This window comes from Amblyraja radiata, chromosome 2, assembly GCF_010909765.2.
Source record: "Amblyraja radiata isolate CabotCenter1 chromosome 2, sAmbRad1.1.pri, whole genome shotgun sequence".
Taxonomy (NCBI): domain Eukaryota; kingdom Metazoa; phylum Chordata; class Chondrichthyes; order Rajiformes; family Rajidae; genus Amblyraja; species Amblyraja radiata.
This window is the reverse complement of record NC_045957.1, coordinates 145,982,506-146,003,680: the sequence shown is the minus strand read 5'-3', so window position 1 is coordinate 146,003,680 and position 21,175 is coordinate 145,982,506. Positions and strand designations below refer to the sequence as shown.

The following is a 21,175-nucleotide window of genomic DNA, read 5'->3' as shown; positions in this document are numbered from 1 at the left end:
ATGGGATTGTATAGATAGGTCCTTGATAGCTGGAACAGAGGCAGTGGACCAAAGGCATGTTTTGCATAACACTATGACATTTCAGTTGAACCAACCTTTGATATGGTCTACAACTGTCCCACACACTGACTCCAATAATGTTTTTGAAAATTCTGATAGCGTGTTAAAGCTTTCAACTTTGTGGGCGTATTTCTGAGGTGGTCTGCTGGATACATCATAAAGTTTCCTTGGTGATTTGACTTCAACTCCGACAACATAAATTGTAACACTTTTGCTTCTCAGCTGAGCAGCTACCTCGCTTGCCTTGCTGACAGATCCTCCGTCGGTAATCACAATGGCAATTTGTTTCACACCTTCTTCTGCTCTACTCCCAGCTGTCGGAACAAAATGTTGACTCTGCAGGAATTCCAGAGCATTCGTCAAATTTGTTCCACCCTTCTTCTGGGACATATTCTCTAGATAGTTCAATATGCTGTCCTTTGACGAATAATGATTCAGGAAAAACTCGGTTCTTGGGCCGCTGCTGTACTGAACTAACCCAATCCTCACTCCGTCTCTTGCAATGTGCAGGCCATTAACAAATGTGTAAAGAAAGTCCTTCACTTTTTCAAAATTCTTGCTGTTTATGCTCGATGAACCATCCACCAGAAGGACAATATCGGCGACTTTGGCATCCCTGCAATCTGAGAACACATGAATGACATTTTCTGTTAAATTGGTCTTTACCAAATGTAATTGGACAACAGATCTACCAACATGCCTTTATTCATTCTGCTCCACTGTATGAATCATACTGCCTTAGAATAAAGTGGTGTAAGGTTAATGTTTGGATTATTGAAAGACATAGTTCCTAAATTTGTAACAGTCCAAAAGAACCCTACTTCACCGTATCAATCTCACATCCTCATATTAGACAGCTTCCACTTCCAACAATCAATTAACATATGATGAACGTTTGAAGGCAGTGGGCCTGTACTTGCTGGGGTATAGAAGGATCAGGGGGAGATCTCATTGAAACTTACCAAGTAGTGAAAGGCCTGGATAGAGTGGATGTGGAGAGGATGTATCCATTAGTGGGAGAGTCTTGGACCAGAGGCCATAGCCTCATAATAAAAGGACATTCATTTAGAAAGGATTTGAGGAGGAATTTCTTTAGTGAGAGGGTGGTGAATCTGTGGAATTAATTGCCACAGAAGGCTGTGGAGTCCATCAATGGATAGTTTGAAGGCGGAGATTGATTAATGAGGGTGTCGGTTTTGGGGAGAAGGCAGGAGAATGGGGTTGAGGGGGAAAGATAGATCAGCCATGATTGAATGGTTGAATAGACATGATGGGCCGAATGGCCTAATTCTGCTCTTAACCCCCTCTCTACAATGAAAAAAAAACTATTATTCTCTCACTTTTCCAGTTCTGATAAGGGTTATTAACTTAAATATTATCTTTCCCTCTCTCTGACTCTATCTCCCTCTCTCTGACTCTCTCTCTCCTTCCCTAGCCTGCACTTTCTGTTTTTGTTTCAGATATCCATCATCTGTGGACGTTTTGATTTTCAGTTTCTTTAAATCATGTGGCAATATTAGGGCTCATTCTGCTCCCAAATGCTAGGCTCTCATCCAATAAAGTAACCATGATTCTATCCCTGTTAGTACACGATGAATAAATAGAGCTCTAGTTTTCCTGAGTGTTAGGAATAAGGGAGTAGTAGATTTTAAATGTTTTGCTTCATTGAAGTATTTAATACAATGTGTTTTAAGAAATTATTTCCAGTTGTGGAACAAGGGAATAATCTCAAAAACTTATTAGGGCAAGAGAAATTTTCAAATATATCACTGATATGGTATTTTTGTTTCAAGCAAAATACAAAGTTCTGGAGTAACTCAGCTGGTCAGCCAATGTCTGTGGAAGTAATAGTTAAGCCCCTGTCCCACCTGCATGACCTAAATCACGATCTCTGATGACCTTAAACAACCTAAAAAAACAAGGTCGCGGTAAACTACGGCCTCCTAAGACCTTTCACGACTATGTCTACAACCTCCTACGACTATGTTGAAGACCTCCCACGACTATGTTGAAGACGTCACACGACTATGACGAAGATACTCTGTATGCTCTGGAGTTTAGAAGGAGGCTTGTACACTCTGGAGTTTAGAAGGATGAGAGGGCATCTCAATGAAACATATATGATTGTTAAGGGCTTCGACACACTAGAGGTAGGTAACATGTTCCCGATGTTGGGGAAGTCCAGAACCAGGGGCCACAGTTTAGGAATAAGGAGTAAGCCATTTAGAACAGAGACGAGAAAACACTTTTTCTCACAGAGAGTGGTGAGTCTGTGGAATTCGCTGCCTCAGAGGGCGGTGGAGGCTGGTTCTCTGGAAGCTTTCAAGAGAAAGCTAGAGAGGGCTCTTAAAAATAGCAGAGTCAGGGAATATGGGGAGAAGGCAGGAATGGGGTACTGATTGGGGATGATCAGCCATGATCACATTGAATGGCGGTGCTGGCTCGAAGGGCCAAATAGCCTACTCCTGCACCTATTGTCTATTGTTTAATACCTCCTTCAACATCCTTCGACTATGTTGAAGACTGGCTTAGATCATGTATGTTTTACTGCTGTTTGCAGCTGCCCTTTTGCTTCAACAGCCTTTTAAGAAAAGCAGAAGGAATTATTGAATTTTTATACAAAAAACAAATGAGTGCGCTATTGTAGCTTCTTGAGATCGGCATTTATCACAAATAGGTGAGACGTTAGGAAAAAGTTTATTTATTTTTGTTTTTTGAATAGTATAATTTATGTAAGATTTTAAATTGGATTAGAAGGTGTTTTACGTTAATCGACCCTTTATGCACATGTAGTAAATGTTTATCCCACCTCTACCAATTTGAAATTTTTATAGCTAGTTCTTGTTCTCAGTCTCTTCTAATACCGTCGGTTGATGGTATTTCTATATTTAGAATGATGTTATACAAGTATGAGATTAAATTTGCTGATTCGGCCTTTGTCTTCATTGCTTCTTCCAGTAAGTCTGGTGACATATTATAATAATCTTGTGTATATTTTTTCAGATAATCACATATTTCAAAATATTTAAAATAGTGATTATTTCTCAAATTATATTTTAATTGTAATTGTTGGAATGATAATAATTTTCCAGTTTCATACAAGTCTCCGAGCATTTTAATTCCTATTCTTTCCCATTGTGTGAATGATTTGTCTATAATACAGGGTTTAAACGACGGGTTATTAACTATTGGAGATAAAACAGATACATTTCTTAATTGAGATAAAAGAGATAAATTTCATGTTTGAAACATTACACCTGGAAAATATGAGACTCCTCCTTGCAGGTAAATCAGACCATTTCCAAGAGACGTGGTCTGCATTTGTCGACTTACTACAAGTATAAGGTGCAACAATACTTTAAAAAAGAAATGGTATCAGGTTCTGGTAAGGGGGATTGAAAAATATGAAATTGGTATATCCCTTTTTGCGCGGTATTTATAATAGAGCTTGTGTTTCTTTTTCTTTTTCTTTTTTTCTATGGCCTATTTCTTAACTTTCTTCTCTAATTCTTTGTTTAAGGGGTTTTTCTTTTTGATCACTCTTTTACACTAACACGACTATCTCTCTTTCATAACTTTCTTTATGTCTATCTTTCCTTAAAGCTTAAAAGATGAAGGGGTACAATAAATGTAATAAGATATAAGAGCTTGTACTACTGTAACTTACTGTACTTCTAATAAATTAAAAAAAATATATATATTTTTTTTAAAGGCAGAAGTGGAAGTCAAGGGTGAAGAGGAAGCACAAGAAGAGGTCTCAATGGGTGAATGGAGATGATGTGATGGACTGTCCCAGTACACCAGATGACTGGAAGAGAGTGGCGCTGGGCTTTGACAAAAGATGGAGCTTTAAGCACACATGTGGGGCAGTGGATGGCAAGCATGCCATTCTTGTCCCTGTCCATGTATCCCTCATTTTCCTTTTCATTCAGGATGGCTGGCATTCTGCTGGAACCCTTCCTCAAGGTCCCCCTCCTGCTGCCTGCTGAAGGTGTAGGGCACAACCTTCCTCCAGCCCTCCCTCACCACTAATGGGACATCTGCCTCTGATGCTGTGTCAGACACAGGAGAAAGGGCTGCTTTGCTGCCTTCAAATGAGGCAGTGAAGGATGGGGTGGTGGTGGGGACATATACAACCACCCTGGTCTCCTCCTCCAGGGGTCTCTCATGCAGGGCTACCTCCCCCTGCACTATCACCTCCTGTGGCATCACCTCCTGCCACTCCTCCTCCTGGGTGGGAAACACCTGCATGGCTGTTTTTTTTAAGGGTTGTGCAATCCCCTGCGCTGCTGCCTTTTTGGTGTCATCTCTAAAACACAAGTCTCCTCTCCAAAAAACTCTCCAGCTATGAATGAACATAGGTGGATGCGTTGAATGTGCAGATAGCTATTAATGACTATGATATAGTTGGGATCATGGAGCCATGGCTCCAGGGTGACCAAGGCTGGGAGCTGAACATCCAGGGATATTCAATATTCAGGATGGATAGACAGAAAGGAAAATGAGGTGGGGCAGCATTGCTGGTTAGAGAGGAGATTAACGCAATAGAAAGAAAGGACATTAACTTGGAGGATGTGGAATCAATATAGGTAGAGCTGCGAAACATTAAGGGGCAGAAAACGGTAGTGGGAGTTGTGTACAGGCCACCTAACAGTAGTAGTGGAGTTGGGGATGGCATCAAACAGGAAATTAGAAATGCATGCAACAAAGGTAAAACCGTTATAATGGGTGACTTCAATCTACATATAGATTGGGTGAATCAAATTGGCAGGGGTGCTGAGGAAGAGGATTTCTTGGAATGTATGCGGGATAGTTTTCTAAACCAACATATAGAGGAACCAACGAGAGAGCAGGCTATTCTAGACTGGGTATTGAGTAATGAGGAAGGGTTAGTTAGCAGTCTTGTTGTGCATGACCCCTTGGGGCAAGAGTGACCATAATATGGTTGCGTTCTTCATTAGGATGGAGAGTGACATTGTTAATTCAGAAACAATGGTTCTGAACTTAAAGAAAGGTAACTTTGAGGGTATGAGACATGAATTGGCCAAGATTGACTGGCAATTAATTCTTAAAGGGTTGATGGTGCATTGGGAGGAAGGTATTTAAAGACTGCATGGATGAACTACAACAATTGTTCATCCCAGTTTGGCAAAAGAATAAATCAGGGAAGGTAGTGCATCCATGGATAACAAGGGAAATCAGGGATAGTATCAAAGCAAAAGATGAAGCGTACAAATTAGCCAGAAAAAGCAGCCTACCAGAGGACTGGGAGAAATTCAGAGACCAGTAGGGGAGAACAAAGGGCTTAATTAGGAAAGGGTAAAAAGATTATGAAAGAAAACTGGCAGGGAACATAAAAACTGACTGCAAAAGTTTTTATAGATATGTGAAGTAAAAAAGATTAGTTAAAAGAGGACTGGGTGAAATTCAGAGTCCAGCAGATGAAATCATGTCTGACAAATCTTATAGAATTTTTCGAGGATGTAACTAGTAGAGTGGATAAGGGAGAACCAGTGGATGTGTTAGATCTGGACTTTCAGAAGGCTTTCGACACGGTCCCACAGAAGAGATTAGTATACAAACTTAAAGCACATGGTATTGGGGGTTCAGTATTGATGCAGGTAGAGAACTGGCTGGCAGACAGGAAGCAAAGAGTAGGAATAAACTGATCCTTTTCAGAATGGCTGGCAGTGACTAGTGGGGTACCGCAAGGCTCAGTGCTGGGACCCCAGCTATTTACAATATATATTAATGATTTGGACGAGGGAATTGAATGCAATATCTCCAAGTTTGCACATGACACAAAGCTGGGGGGGGGCAGTGTTAGCTGTGAGGAGGATGCTAGGAGTCTGCAAGGTGACTTGGATAGGCTGGGTGAGTGGGCAAATGCATGGCAGATGCAGTATAATGTGGATAAATGTGAGGTTATCCACTTTGGTGGCAAAAACAGGAAAGTAGACTATTATCTGAATGGTGGCCGATTAGGAAAAGGGAGATGCAACGAGACCTGGGTGACATGGTTCACCAGTCATTGAAAGTAGGCATACAGGTGCAGCAGTCAGTGAAGAAAGCGAATGGTATGTTAGCATACATAGCAAAAGGATTTGAGTATAGGAGCAGGGAGGTTCTACTGCAGTTGTACAGGGTCTTGGTGAGACCACACCAGGAGTATTGCGTACAGTTTTGGTCTCCTAATCTGAGGAAAGACATTCTTGCCATAGAGGGAGTACAGAGAAGGTTCATCAGACTGATTCCTGGGGTGTCAGGACTTTCATATGAAGAAAGACTGGATAGACTCGGCTTGTACTTGTTGGAATTTAGATGAATGAGGGGGGATCTTATAGAAACGTACAAAATTCTTAAGGGGTTGGACAGGCTAGATGCAGGAAGTTCCCGATGTTGGGGAAGTCCAGAACAAGGGGTCACAGTTTAAGGATAAGGGGGAAATCTTTTAGGACCGAGATGAGAAAAACCTTTTTCACACAGACAGTGGTGAATCTCTGGAATTCTCTGCCACAGAAGGTAGTTGAGGCCAGTTCATTGCCTATATTTAAGAGGGAGTTACATGTGGCCCTTGTGGCTAAAGGGATCAGGGGGTATGGAGAGAAGGCAGATACAGGATACTGAGTTAGATGATCAGCCATGATCATATTGAATGGCGGTGCAGGCTCGAAGGGCTGAATGGCCTATTGCTGCACCTAATTTCTATGTTTCTATGTTTCTAACATGCCTTGGAGTGAGAGAGGTGACATTCTGCTGTTTAAATTACCTTTTTTTTCTACTGACCTTTTTTAACCCTTCTTCTGCCTCCGACCACCTACAACTACCTACAACTACCTACGAATATCTGCGACCTACCTACGACCTACCTACGAGTACAAAGATTTCGATTTTTTCCATGCCGACCTTTTTTTTTACTCGTGGACATTTTTTATTTGACTTGAAAGAACAGCGCGACCTAGTTGATGCCTACCTACAACCTCCTACGACCTCGTGGCGACCATGCTACGAGTTTGAGTCAAGGGCAAACTCAGCAGAGGTCGTGAATTAGGTTGTGAAAGTGGGACAAGGGCTTTAGGGGAAGTTTTGGATCGACCTGAAGCGTTCCCTCTCAATTCTCTCCACTTATGCTGCCTGATCCACTGAATTACTCCAGAACTTTGCTCAACACACAATTTCTCTCTAAGGTGGCAGCAATTGTGCTGTAGTAGAACTGGACTTTGTTGATCCCACATAAGGGCACAAAAGAAACTGATGAAGAGTAAATCTGGGACCCAATGCCCTGCATCCAAATGGTTGAAAACATCAGTTGGAATTTCTGAGGCTTCTTAAATATGATATGGTGCTCCTAGTGTGCAGATGAGCAGCATAACATCTATTTGAGATCATGTGGCTGATATTCAATATCAAAGCAGTTCTTCCTCTTGACTTTCATTATCATTGTGTTTCAAAAGCCTTAGGAATACTCCCTGGTCTGCATTATACAACCATTATCATTCACCCCCATCCTGCTCAGGATTTCACCAAATGAATGGACACCAAGGATGGGACACCAAGGTTCAATTAATGTGAGTACTGCTCTTGGGCCAACTTCTAAACACATGGTTTTGGATTTAATCCGTGGCACATTCCCTGTTATTTAACCTGGGATGTTAATGTCTGTCATCTATTCAGGTGGGAAGATTTTTATAACCTCTCAGCATGTCACAAGTTTAATTCCCGAGATGGCGGGACTGTCATATGTGGATAGAATGGAGTGGCTGGGCTTGTATACTCTGGAATTTAGAAGGATGAGACGGGATCTTATTGAAACATGTAAGATTATTAATGGTTTGGACATGCTAGAGGCAGGAAGCATGTTCCCGATGTTGGGGAGGTCCAGAACCAGGAGCCAGCGTTTAAGAATAAGGGGTAAGCCATTTAGAATGGAGATGAGGAAAAACCTTTTCATCAGGTTTGTGAATCTGTGGAATTCTCTGCCTCGGGGCAGTGTAGGTCAATTCTCTGGATGCTTTCAAGAGAGTTGGATAGAGCTCTTAAAGAAAGCGGAGTCAACGAATAATGGAAGAAGGCAGGAACAGGCTACTGATTGTGGATGATCAGCCATGATCACAGTGAATGGCAGTGCTGGCTCGAAGGGCCGAATGGCCTACTCCTGCACCTATTGTCTATTGTCATGCTTTATTCGACATTTATTAGAGGAGGTTTGTCAAAGTGACAAGAAGTCACTTACTACTGTTCCATGTCCTGCACCCCCTACCTTGGAATGACTGTAATGAACACTACTCCTGAAAACTGTAACAATAGAATGGAAGATGTAATTCATTGGCAGCTACTTTAAGTACACAGAAACCTTGCCGTTTCTGCATGCAGAACAAGTAATGATCAGGCGTGACTTGCATCTTCCTGATGCCAGGGTCAGTTGCTATATAACAGAAAAATGTTAATCCTCCTCTTTTGTATCTTCTGCCTTGATTGCAATGGCCATTGAACAGAGATGGGCCACATGTGAAGATGGACTGTTATTCAGTCTCAATGATTTGAGAGTCTAAATGTCTTTCTTCCATGAATTTTACACCAGGATGGAAGACAAGGAAATTAAACAACCTTTGAAACACAACCACATTCAAGAGATAATGGGAAAGAACCATGCACCCATTAATGTGTGAATGTAGATGTGGGAGGAACAGGGATGATGGCAGGATTATAGCACAGCTAAGAGCAAAGGTGATAAAGGAAACATATCTACAAGAGGGGCAGAACATATTAGGATATTCCAGATAACACACATTTAAACAAAAGGTAAAAACTCAAAAGCCCGAACTAAAACAGAATGGTCTATCTTTGAGTTCCAACCTTCTTGGCTTCCTGGATACAATACCTATGGATGACTTTGTGACCTTAGAAACTTCACGGGATACCTCTTCCACCCTAGTACATACAACCCGGATGACAGCCTGTGAAATTTCACTCAAGGCATTAAAGTCGGCGACATTGTACACGTAATCTGAAGCCGGCTGGCTGGCAATTTCCTTTAGCTCCTCCTCCTTGGCTTCCCGGATACCAATAGCATACACAATGATGCCCTGCTCTTTCAGTGCCTTTGCAGGCAGCTCCACATTATCTTGGGACTGGCCATCTGTAATAACAATGGCCACCTGCGGCACACCCATCAACGCCCTGCTTCCTGCTGATGCCACAAAAAGCATGTTCAGCATGAACTTCAGGCCCAGTCCAGTTCTCGTGCCTCCTCCCTTGTAAGGCAGCTGCTGGATCTTCTGTAGGATTTCATTTTTATCACGAAAAGTATTCAAGAAAAACTCTGTGTGAGGATTTTCGCTGTACTGAATGAGGCCTATCCGGACTTTGTCTTCTCCAACATCGAATCCATCCACCAATGTATAGAGAAACTCTTGAATCTTTGCAAAGTTTTGAGTTCCTATACTCCAGGATCCGTCAACTAGGAAAACAATGTCTGCCGTGGAGGACTCTGTGCAGGCTAAAACAGAAAAAGCAATAATCCGTGATAATAACTTTTCCCACATTAGTTGACACCCACAATTTCAGTAATAATGTGGATTTACAATCGGGTTAAATTTGCATTTTCTCAAGAGAGCTTCTGCGGTATAAACAGCCATTTAAGCTCCAGTCAGGTCATCATAACATCCTCAGATGGCAATAAAATCCAGCAAAATTAAGGCAGAATTACCTGAGAGAGGTTATTACAAGTGAAATTTAGCTCTAATTGCAGGAATATTACGAATTAAAAATTAACTCCAATAGCTCATCAGACTCAAATTCTCCATGCTATGAATTTTTAATTGTGTTGATAACATTCTCAAGAGGCCATGCCCTGGTACATTTCTTTGTGTTGACGAGAGAGTACCAACTCATTACAGGGCGCTTGGTCCCCAATTTCATACAGATTCATACCCTCCTGTACTTTGGTAAAGACACCTGTTGAGGCTGTGCACTGCAATGCTGTGAGCTTTGTGTTAAACCTGGATTTTCCGCCCTTGCTGCTGTTGATAACCTGAGTGTTGTGAGCCCCTGCCCTCATCCCTCCCCCACCCACCGATTCATTGCAGCAATGAATCTCCTCACAGCTCAATGTAGAGAGGCTGCCTGTGGGGGCTGGTATTGGGCAGGTCAAGGTGGATGGTACACTCACTCAGCACTGAGATTTGGGGCCTCGGGGCTGCATCCTGCCCAGTACTGATTTTGGTGGAGACCAGTAGCATCCTCTCCATGTGTTAACAGACTGCTCAGTCTCCCTCATTACCTCCTGCTGCATGTGCTGGCTCGAAGGGACGAATGGCCTACTCCTGCACCTATTGTCAATTGTCTGTCTATCAAGTCTGCTCCACCATTCAATCATGGCTGATCTATCTCTCTCTCCTGACCCCATTTCCCTAACTTCTCCCCATAACCTCTGACACCTGTACTAATCAAGTGTCACAGTATGGAAACAGGCCATTGGGCTCAACTTGCCGACCAAGATGCCCCATCTATGTTAGTCCCAACTGTCCACATTTGGCCCTTAGGATTATAAACCTGTTCTATCCACATACATGTCCAAATGCTTTTGGAATGTTTTTGTACATGCTTCAACTTCCTCCGACAGCTCATTCTATATAGCCACCACCATGGATGATTGGTTCATTGCTGTGTTTGCTCAAGATTCCCAGCATCCATGTTCCTGGCACAGCAGTCCCACAGAGTAGGGGTTTGTGCCAAGTCAATTGTGGTGAGGGTTAGGCTTCACATCAGGTTCCTCACACAGCACCAAGCAGCATCATTCAGAGGTTCTCCACAGCCCTGGCATGACAACACACAGTAGTGGGGGGGGGAAGAGTTTTGTACCATATTTTCTGACATCAATTGTGTATTTCTTTAGGTAGTGATACAAGGGTTCCTTCTAATGCTCTCTGTACATGCTCTCATACCTGAGAATGCATCCCGAGCACAAAGTGAGGCACCAGCATGGACTTTTAGTAAATATATAAACTGTCATCGATAAACCGCTAGCAAAAATACATAAATAACTTGAAAATACAATGCAAAAAATCTAATTATATTATTAAAAGATTTTGAACATGGAACGTAATAATCTCTGGAGAAAAGGATTGGGTAACATTCAGAGCCTGAAGAAGGGACTCAAACTGAAATGTTACCCATTCCTTTTCTCCTAGCCTGCTGAGTTACTCCAGCTTTTTGTGTCTACCTTAATTGAATTGTTACTGTCTGTATGTGATTGGGATACAATTGTGTGTATGGAACGCAGAGCAGTACAGCACAGGAAAAGGCTCTTTGGCTCCCAATGTCTGTGTCAAACTTGACACCAACTTAAACTAAATGTGGATCGGTGATTTTTTAGGTGTGACAGCTTTCACAGGTCCCGTGGCTGTGGACTGGGAACGCGGCTGGAGGCGTTTATCGAGGCGCCGCGGTCTCGATGCCTCCCGGATCACTGCGTAGAAGCTGGGTCAGGGCCCGGTCGGGGACTCACAAGTCAGAGTCCAGGGCGGCAGAGCGGGCGGTGGAGCCCACGGCCACGGAGGCGTGAAATGGTGTCAACTGCGGTGAGGCAGTTCACAAAAAACCTGAATATGACATTTATGGCCCGCTCATCCAAATGACTGCTATCAGATCCCATTCCCACATCCTTTTAATCTAAAAATGACCCAAGAAAAGGAAAATCATAAAATTAAGCAATATTAATTCAAATTCCACTCTTTGAACAATTAGCTCAATTGAGGGAATTTTTCCTCAGTTCATATGTTGTAATTATCTCATAATATTGCATAAATAAACAAATTCAGTTATAGAATACAAGAGCCTGGTACCGGTCTTTTGAGAGTCAGTAGAAGGTAAACTCATTGCGATGAGGAGGACGATCAGTGCAGCCTCCAAATGAGCCATTTTGACTGAACTTCTCATTATCTCCCTGCAGAACAAAAAAAAATACAGAATTACAATCTTTCACTCAATTGTGGTACTTTTCCCTAGGTGCGAAACAAAGCTCTTTCTCGGCATTGCAAATTAACCCATTGATTGCCCCGTAATTCTATGCACCTCCCATAGCCCTGGTCACTCTGTACTCCAATCATGCATCCTGAAATTTATTAATTGTTCTTCGGAGTCACGTGAGTGATTCCGTGAAGAACCCGTTCAGCACGCATGCATGGCATTACGTCCAGCAGAGCAACAGCAGCACAGTGGGAGTCAGGCGCTCCCGCTATGGAGGTAAGCTGACGTCGGCTTTTTCTTTCACAGGGAGCCTTCTGCTGTCCGGCAGAGAAGAAAGGCTCTACAACAAACCTGTCCCCTGCTCGACTCCACGGAGGATTGTCCATCTGGGGGGGGCAGCAACAGAACAGACCTGTCCCCCGCTCGACTCCAGGGAGGAGCGTTCCTTCTGGGGGGGGGGGGCAGCATCAAGGCGGCAGGATCGCTTACCCGGTGCTCCGCTATCCCGACACCGTGCCGAGCCCAGCCCCGCTAGCGCCTGAGCAGCGGGCTGGAAGTAACGCCACGGAGGCGTCCGGCCAGTGGCTCCGACTTATCGGACAGGACGTCTTTCCACCCGCCCGGGGGGGAAAAGACAGCCGCCTGAAAAGACCTGCCCCCGCTCGACTCCACGGAGGAGCGTTCCATCTCGCAGGGGCAGCAACAAGGCGGTAGGACCGCTTACCGGGCGGTCCGCTATACCCCGACACCGCGCTGAGCCCAGCCCGCTAGCGCCTGAGCAGCTAGGAAGAGGCGTCCGGCCGGTGGCTCCGACTTATCAGACGGGGACGTCTCTCCACCCAGGCGGGGGAGAGACAGCCGCATGAGCCGCATGGAGCGGCTCTTGGAGCAGGAGCTCCAGCGAGGTGCACACCAGGAGGGGCCCCAGGAGGGGTGCTCTCGCAGAGTGGAGTCAGGCACTCCCTCCACAGTGCCTTGTGCACTGTCCATATAACCATATAACCATATAACAATTACAGCATGGAAACAGGCCATCTCGACCCTTCTAGTCCGTGCCGAACACGTATTCTCCCCTAGTCCCATATACCTGCGCTCAGACCATACCCCTCCATTCCTTTCCCGTCCATATAACTATCCAATTTATTTTTAAATGATAAAAACGAACCTGCCTCCACCACCTTCACTGGAAGCTCATTCCACACAGCCACCACTCTCTGAGTAAAGAAGTTCCCCCTCATGTTACCTCTAAACTTCTGTCCCTTAATTCTCAAGTCATGTCCCCTTGTTTGAATCTTCCCTACTCTCAGTGGGAAAAGCTTATCCACGTCAACTCTGTCTATCCCTCTCATCATTTTAAAGACCTCTATCAAGTCCCCCCTTAACCTTCTGCGCTCCAAAGAATAAAGCCCTAACTTGTTCAACCTTTCTCTGTAACTTAGTTGCTGAAACCCAGGCAACATTCTAGTAAATCTCCTCTGTACTCTCTCTATTTTGTTGACATCCTTCCTATAATTTGGCGACCAAAATTGTACCCCATACTCCAGAATTGGCCTCACCAATGCCTTGTACAATTTTAACATTACATCCCAACTTCTATATTCAATGCTCTGATTTATAAAGGCCAGCACACCAAAAGCTTTCTTTACCACCCTATCTACATGAGATTCCACTTTCAGGGAACTGTGCACAGTTATTCCCAGATCCCTCTGTTCACCTGCATTCTTCAATTCCCTACCATTTACCATGTACGTCCTATTTTGATTTGTCCTACCAAGATGTAGCACCTCACACTTATCAGCATTAAACTCCATCTGCCATCTTTCAGCCCACTCTTCCAACTGGCATAAATCTCTCTTTAGACTTTGAATATCTACTTCATTATCCACAACCCCACCTATCTTAGTATCATCTCCATACTTACTAATCCAATTTACCACACCATCATCCAGATCATTGATGTACATGACAAACAACAGTGGACCCAACACAGATCCCTGTGGCACCCCACTAGTCACTGGCCTCCAACCTGACAAACAGCCATCCACCATTACTCTCTGGCATCTCCCATTCAGCCACTGTTGAATCCATCTTGCTACTCCATCATTAATACCCAACAATTGAACCTTCTTAACCAACCTTCCGTGAGGAACCTTGTCAAAGGCCTTACTGAAGTCCATATATACAACATCCACTGCTTTACCCTCATCAATTTCCCGAGTAACCTCTTCAAAAAATTCAAGATTAGTCAAACATGACCTTCCAGGCACAAATCCATGTTGACTGTTCCTAATCAGACCCTGTTTATCCAGATGCTCATATATATTATCTCTAAGTATCCTTTCCATTAATTTGCTCACCACTGACGTCAAACTAACAGGTCTATAATTGCTAGGTTTACTCTTAGCCCCCTTTTTAAACAATGGAACAACATGCACAGTACACCAATCCTCCGGCACTATTCCCATTTCTAATGACATTTGAAATAGTTCTGTCATAGCCCCTGCTATTTCTACACTAACTTCCCTCAATGTCCTTGGGAATATCCTGTCCGGACCTGGAGACTTATCCACATTTATATTTCTCAAAAGTGTCAGTACTTCCTCTTCTTTGAATCTCATAGTTTCCATAGCTACTCTACTTGTTTCCCTTACCTCACATAATTCAATATCCTTCTCCTTGGTGAATACCGAAGAAAAGAAATTGTTCAATATCTCCCCCATCTCTTTTGGCTCTGCAGATAGCTGTCCACTCTGACTCTCTAATGGACCAATTTTATCCCTCGTTATCCTTTTGCTATTAATATAGCTGTAGAAACCCTTTGGATTTACTTTCACCTTACTTGCCAAAGCAACCTCATATCTTCTTTTAGCTTTTCTAATTTCTTTCTTAAGATTCTTTTTACATTGTTTATACTCCTAAAGCACCTCATTTACTCCATGCAGCCTATGATTATTGTAGATCTCTCTCTTTTTCCGAACCAAGTGTCCAATTTCCCTTGAAAACCATGGCTCTTTCCAATTTTTACTATTTCCTTTCAACCGAACAGGGACATAAAGATTCTGTACTCTTAAAATTTCAACTTTAAATGTCTTCCATTTCTCTTCCACATCTTTCCCATCAAACAAACTGTCCCAATTTACTCCTTTTAAATCCTTTCGCATCTCCTCAAAGTTAGCCTTTCTCCAATCAAAAATCTCAACCCTAGGTCCAGTTCTGACCCTCTCCATAATTATATTGAAACTAATGGTATTGTGATCACTGGTCCCGAACTGTTCCCCAACGCATACCTCTGCCACCTGACCCGTCTCATTTCCTAACAGGAGGTCCAGCACCGCCCCTTCTCTAGTAGGTACTTCTATGTATTGCTGCAAAAAACTATCCTGCACACATTTTACAAACTCCAACCCATCCAGCCCATTTACAGAATGTGTTTCCCAGTCTATGTGTGGAAAATTGAAATCTCCCACAATCACTACCTTGTGCTTACTACTAATATCTGCAATCTCCTTACATATTTGCTCTTCCAATTCTCGCCCCCCATTTGGCGGTCTATAATACATTGTCCATTGCTTCGTCCTTTCCAGAGGATAGCTTTGGTGACCAGGACTGGGCTGGTCAAGAACAGGGGCAATGGCTGAAGATCTCAGGAGTATGCAAGGGGTGCAGGAACAGGAAGAGCTGCTAGGTGTGGTGGACAGCTACATGGAAACCCCACGTGCAGGAGGCCGTTAAAAGCCTGACGACAGCCATCACATTGTTTTTTCCTCGTTCCATGGACAAATACGGAGATGACCACAACCTTCGTAAACATGTCATAAGACCTGCCATAAAATCCTACATTGCGGGGTTGTGCATACCCCAGCCACTGAGCCAGACCCACTGCTCTTTGGCAAAAACCTCACAAAGCATATGAAGGACATGCAAGAGGTTTTACAAAACTTTCGGCTCATGAGGGCAGGGCCGGGATGAGTAACCAAAAACAGTAATTCCTACGCAGCAGCACCCCATCGCGTCCATCAGTCAACGTCTACCATATCGGACTGTTGAAAGCTCGGGGTCCGCATTCTATCACCGAAAGTCTTCTTTAGACCAGGGCCCAGAGCGAACCCCATGGAAAATGCGCCACCCCCCAACGTTACCGCCATGTCAGACGACGTGCAACACTCGTTGGACCGGCAGGAAACAGAAGAATACCCATAACCATGGAGGTAGGTGGGTCTGGTTCCTACCAGTATATAGAGTAATACTAACACATGGGAGTCTATCACGAGTGATCAGTATATACTCAATGGCATTAGTGAATACAAATACAATTCATACTAGGAAAATTGCCACCAGGTCAACATTCACCCCAGAGGGTATTTTTCCCCTCTCCGTTAAAGAAACAAGAGGGACAAGCTGAACTGGTGAGAATAATTACAAAGGGTATCATGGGAAAACCTGAACCCTTGCAATTCATATCAAATATATTCACTAAACCCAAAAAAGATGGTGGATGTTGCATCATCATTGACTTAACTTCATTAAATATGTTTGTTAAGTATATACATTTCAAAATGGAACCGGTTGTTACTGCCAAACAACTAATTTCCAAAGGATACTTCATGGCAAGCATTCATCTTAAAGATGTTTACTATTTAGTACCATTCACAAGGATCATCGCAGATACCTGAAATTTACCTGGATGGGGCAGCTATAGCAATTTAAAGCATTACCCAATGGGTTCACATCAGCCCAAGAGTGTCACCAAGACACTAAAACCAGCTCTGGCAATATTCAGAAGACAAAAACATATTGTCATGGCATATCTTGATGATATCCTAAATGGTAGGCAAGACCATGAATTTGACTATGTTAGCTGTTCAGCTACCAAACAGTTATTCGAAACCCTGGGGTTGTCTTACATCCAGATAAATCTAAGTTGAAGCCATCCTCTATCATGGACTACTTGGGCTTCACAATTAATTCAGTCTACGTGACTGTAACATTGCCAAGAGACAACATAGTTGAATTGGCACAATCATGCAACAATTTAATGGTCAACAAACTACCAACCACTCGAGAAGTAACAGAGTAATTGGGAAAATGGCAGCAGCATTTCCGGTTACATAATTCGGACCTTTGTACCAAAAACGACATACAGGTCATTATGATCGTTACCCACTGAAGTAATATCAGAACTACAGTGGTGGGCAAAAAACGTTTGACATAGTTTCAGCCTATTATCATCACTAACCTTACGTCAGTTATCCAAACAGATGTCAGTGCTCAAGACTGGGGAGCAACTAACTCTATATCCAGCACAAGTAGTAGATGGACTAACCCAGAATCATCGTTACCACTTACACTGGGCATCAATTATCTAGAGATGTTTGGGTCACTTTTATGGTTTAAAAGCATATGCATAAATATGCATCACTTGCATGTACGGTTATAAATAGATAATACTACGGTGGTGGCCTCCATTAACCATATGGGCGGCATAAAATCGGTATCATGCGACAAGTTGGTCAACACAATTTGGCAATGGTGTGTCCAAAGACATATTTGGCTATCTGCCAGGTAAGCTAATACAGTGGCAGACACCAGGTCACGTAAATTTAATGACAAAAGTTATCAACCAATATGGCACGCCAGATATCGATTTATTTGTATCAAGGCTAAATCACCAGGTACCTATGTAAGTCGCTTGGGAACCAGACCCTGAGGCAGCAGCGGTAGATGCGTTCGCGCTGGATTGGGGAAATTCTTCTTCTATGCATTTCCTCCCTTCTGCCTCATCAGTCGGGGACTACGCACAGTACAAATGGACTCTGCTTCAGGTATTTTGATAGTACCCGACTGGCCTACACAGCCATGGTTCCCAATACTCCATGACATGGTTGTTGAAACTCCGATGGTATTCCCCAGTGACCCAGAGTTGTTAACACCCAGTGTCGGGCACGGGCCACCCGTGCCATGAAAAAATCAAACTCCTGGGTTGCAGATTCTGCACAAATCACTTCTGGGACTGGGATTATCATAACAAACCATCGACAACATGTCAGCATCCCTCCGAACATCCACTAAAAAACAGCACTTGTCCAGCATCAAAAAATGGGAGAAGTACTGCTTGGATAGAGGGACCACCTACTCAAACGCTACAGTTACCAACGTACTGGAATTCCTGGCGAACCTTCACCACGATGAAGGACTCAGCTACAGAGCCATCAACACAGCTAGAATTGCCCTGCCTGTCTATTTAAAACCAGCTCCAGGACAACAGGCCATGGGGTCCCACCAGCTGGTGGTCAAACTAATGAAGGGTATTTACAACTCTAACCCCCTAGACCACGGTACACCCATATATGAGATGTCAGTGTGGTCCTGACATACCTCAGGGGATGGCCACCAGCCAGATCCCTCAACCTGGAACAATCTATGCTCAAAACACTCATGTTGATGGCACTTGTAGCTCCACAGAGGGTCCAGTCACTACACCTATTGCGACTGGACACCATGCTCACAGCTTCAGACCAGATCTTTGTCGTTATCCACGGGATGATCAAACAGAGCAGACCAGGAACACCTAATCCAGTCGTGGAATTCCGGGCTTACCCGCCAGAAACACGGTTATGTGCCATGACCCTATTATCCTACATAGACACAACTAAAATATTCGAGGGAGATGAAAAGCCTTGTGGGTCAGTCATAAAAAACCTTATGGTCGGGTGACGAGCCATTTCGAGATGGCTCAAGCAGGTGCTAAAAGCTGCTGGGATAAAAACTAACATGTACAAATTTCATTCCACCAGGGCAGCATCCACGTCGACGGCTAAAAGAATGGACGTGCCTATAAACCACATCCTGGCTACAGCAGGATGGTGGGGGGAAAGACCGTTCAGAAATGTTATAATAAGCCGTTGGCAAAACCTGTTTTATTTGCAGGAAAGATTTTACAGACTGCAAATATTTAATTTAAGCCCAGGGGAGAAATTTAAATTCTTTGTTGTTATTGTTAAAAAATACCATTGTGTTTTCTACAAACAGATACATTGGTTGGTTACGATAACACACGTCCTCCCTCAAAGACTTCGGCAGTGATGTAGTAATAACTGTTACACGGTTTGAAATCACAGAGCTTTGAAATCTTCACGGAATCACTCACATGACTCCGAAGTAAAATAGTAAGATTAAACGAGAACTTACCAGTTTGAAGTTTGATCTGTATTTTATGAGGAGTTACGATGAGGGATTACGTTCCCTTCGCTCCCACCCTCAATAATATGGGTCAAATTCATAAACTGATGTCTCCTTATCTTTACTATGTTTACTTCAATAACTGTGTCTATCTGTGATTCCACACCACTGCTTTGAAGTATGCCGCGCATGCGTGCTGAGCGGGTTCTTCACGTAATCCCTCATCGTAACTCCTCATAAAATACAGATCAAACTTCAAACTGGTAAGCTCGTTTAATCTTACTATTTTTCAGGACAGTTTTACCTGTCTATTCCTAAAATAGAATCTTATATTAGAAATGTTTCTTTAAACTCAACTTTTAAAACCCTTATTTCCACCCATGCCTCTTCAAAGTAATCATCTTATATAGCACATAATCATCTTATATAGCATCCTGTTAAATAGCACAATGTACAGAATGTTTGTGCATCTTTCAGCTGTTACATAATATCTTATTAATATAAATATCTCAACATTATTTGGCCAACAGATTCACTTTTGTAATATACTATAGTGATTGTGCAAAAGCCTCAGAAGATAAACGCTATGTAAGAAACATGTACACCAAGAAAAGGTTATTTACCACATTTATATATTGTTTCTGCTACATATGTTTTCTCTATCAGGTCTTTGAGACATGCACAATGTATCATCCCAACTTGATGAACTTGTGCTTTTATTTATAATATTGCATTCAAGAGAAAGTCTTGAATAATAGTTCACATTTTACAGCAGGATTGGTACCCCCAATTTGTTTATGAGTTAGTAAGATATGTTAGTGCATGGGCTTACTACTGTCTTTGTAACTTCTTGTGCTGAATTCACTTAATTGTTGGGATATTTAATGAAAAATAAATCCTTATGCTTTACCTGATTCACAAGGATTCATGGTCCATCATGGTCTGGTTTGGCTCAGCCACCAGTCCTTTACCTGATTCACTGTGAAATATTGCACACTATGCACTAAATTAATATTTTACTCCACAGCATTGCAAGAACATTTCACAACGGAGCATTGCTGTTTAAAAACATTGTTAACCTTTTCTCAAGGGTTCTTAGGGATGGACAGAAAATCACACCCTTGCCCCTGACACCACATATTATACCTGGAAAGAGTTACATGCATTTAAATGTCACTTTATGGCAAAAGAACCATGTCCTTTCTTTCTGCCTCTATGTTCCTTTCTCAGTTATTGGAGCCACACTCGTCATCCTGAGTACAAGGATAAAATACAGACCTCGCACGCATTTGGATGTAACTTTTCCAACCTAAATTGAAAAATTCCAGATCATAGTTAGTGTTTTATTCCAGTTCATACTAGATTTTATTAAATCTATTCACCATTTCATCTCCAAATTTTTATCAGATTTAATTTTCACCCAATAAGTTCCTGGGAACCATCATCTCCAAGGACCTTAAGTGGGGGGCTTCTATCGACTACGGCAGCTGAGGAAGCACAATCTGCCACAGGCAATGATGGTCCAATTCTACACGGCCACCGTAGAGTGAGTTCTCACCTTATCCATTATGGTCTGCTTTGGCTCAGCCACCAAGCACAACACCTGGAGACTGCAGCGAATCGTCCGATCAGCAGAGAAGATTATTGGTTGCAACCTTCCCTCCATTGATGAACTGTACACTGCAAGGGCCAGGAAGCGACCAGGCAAAATCATCTCTGACCTCTCTCACCCTGGCCACAAACTCTTTGAATCACTTCACTCTGGAAGGCGACTCCGGATTGTCATAGCTGCCACAGCCAGATATAAAAACTGTTTTTATCCACGAGTAGTTGCTCTACTCAACAGCCAAAAATCTGTAGCCTCCCTTTGATCTGGTATTGTGTTGGTTCACATGCTTGCTCAATGGTGTTTTATCATTAATGTTTTATTATTATTAATGTTTAGTGTTTTCTGAGTCATTCATAA

The 21,175-nt window shown here is 42.9% G+C and overlaps 1 protein-coding gene across 1 annotated transcript in view; it reads right to left on the bottom strand.

Annotated features, from left to right (window-relative positions):
- LOC116985519 (collagen alpha-6(VI) chain-like) overlaps nucleotides 1-21,175 on the bottom strand; it is a 211,272-nt gene that overhangs the window by 129,171 nt on the left and 60,926 nt on the right. Inside the window, exons 2-4 of the mRNA XM_033040294.1 lie at nucleotides 11,907-12,007; nucleotides 8,942-9,559; nucleotides 96-683 (exon numbers count right to left, since the gene is read on the bottom strand). Of these exons, the coding sequence (XP_032896185.1) occupies nucleotides 96-683; nucleotides 8,942-9,559; nucleotides 11,907-12,007 (1,307 nt within the window). The remainder of the gene's footprint in view (nucleotides 1-95; nucleotides 684-8,941; nucleotides 9,560-11,906; nucleotides 12,008-21,175) is intronic.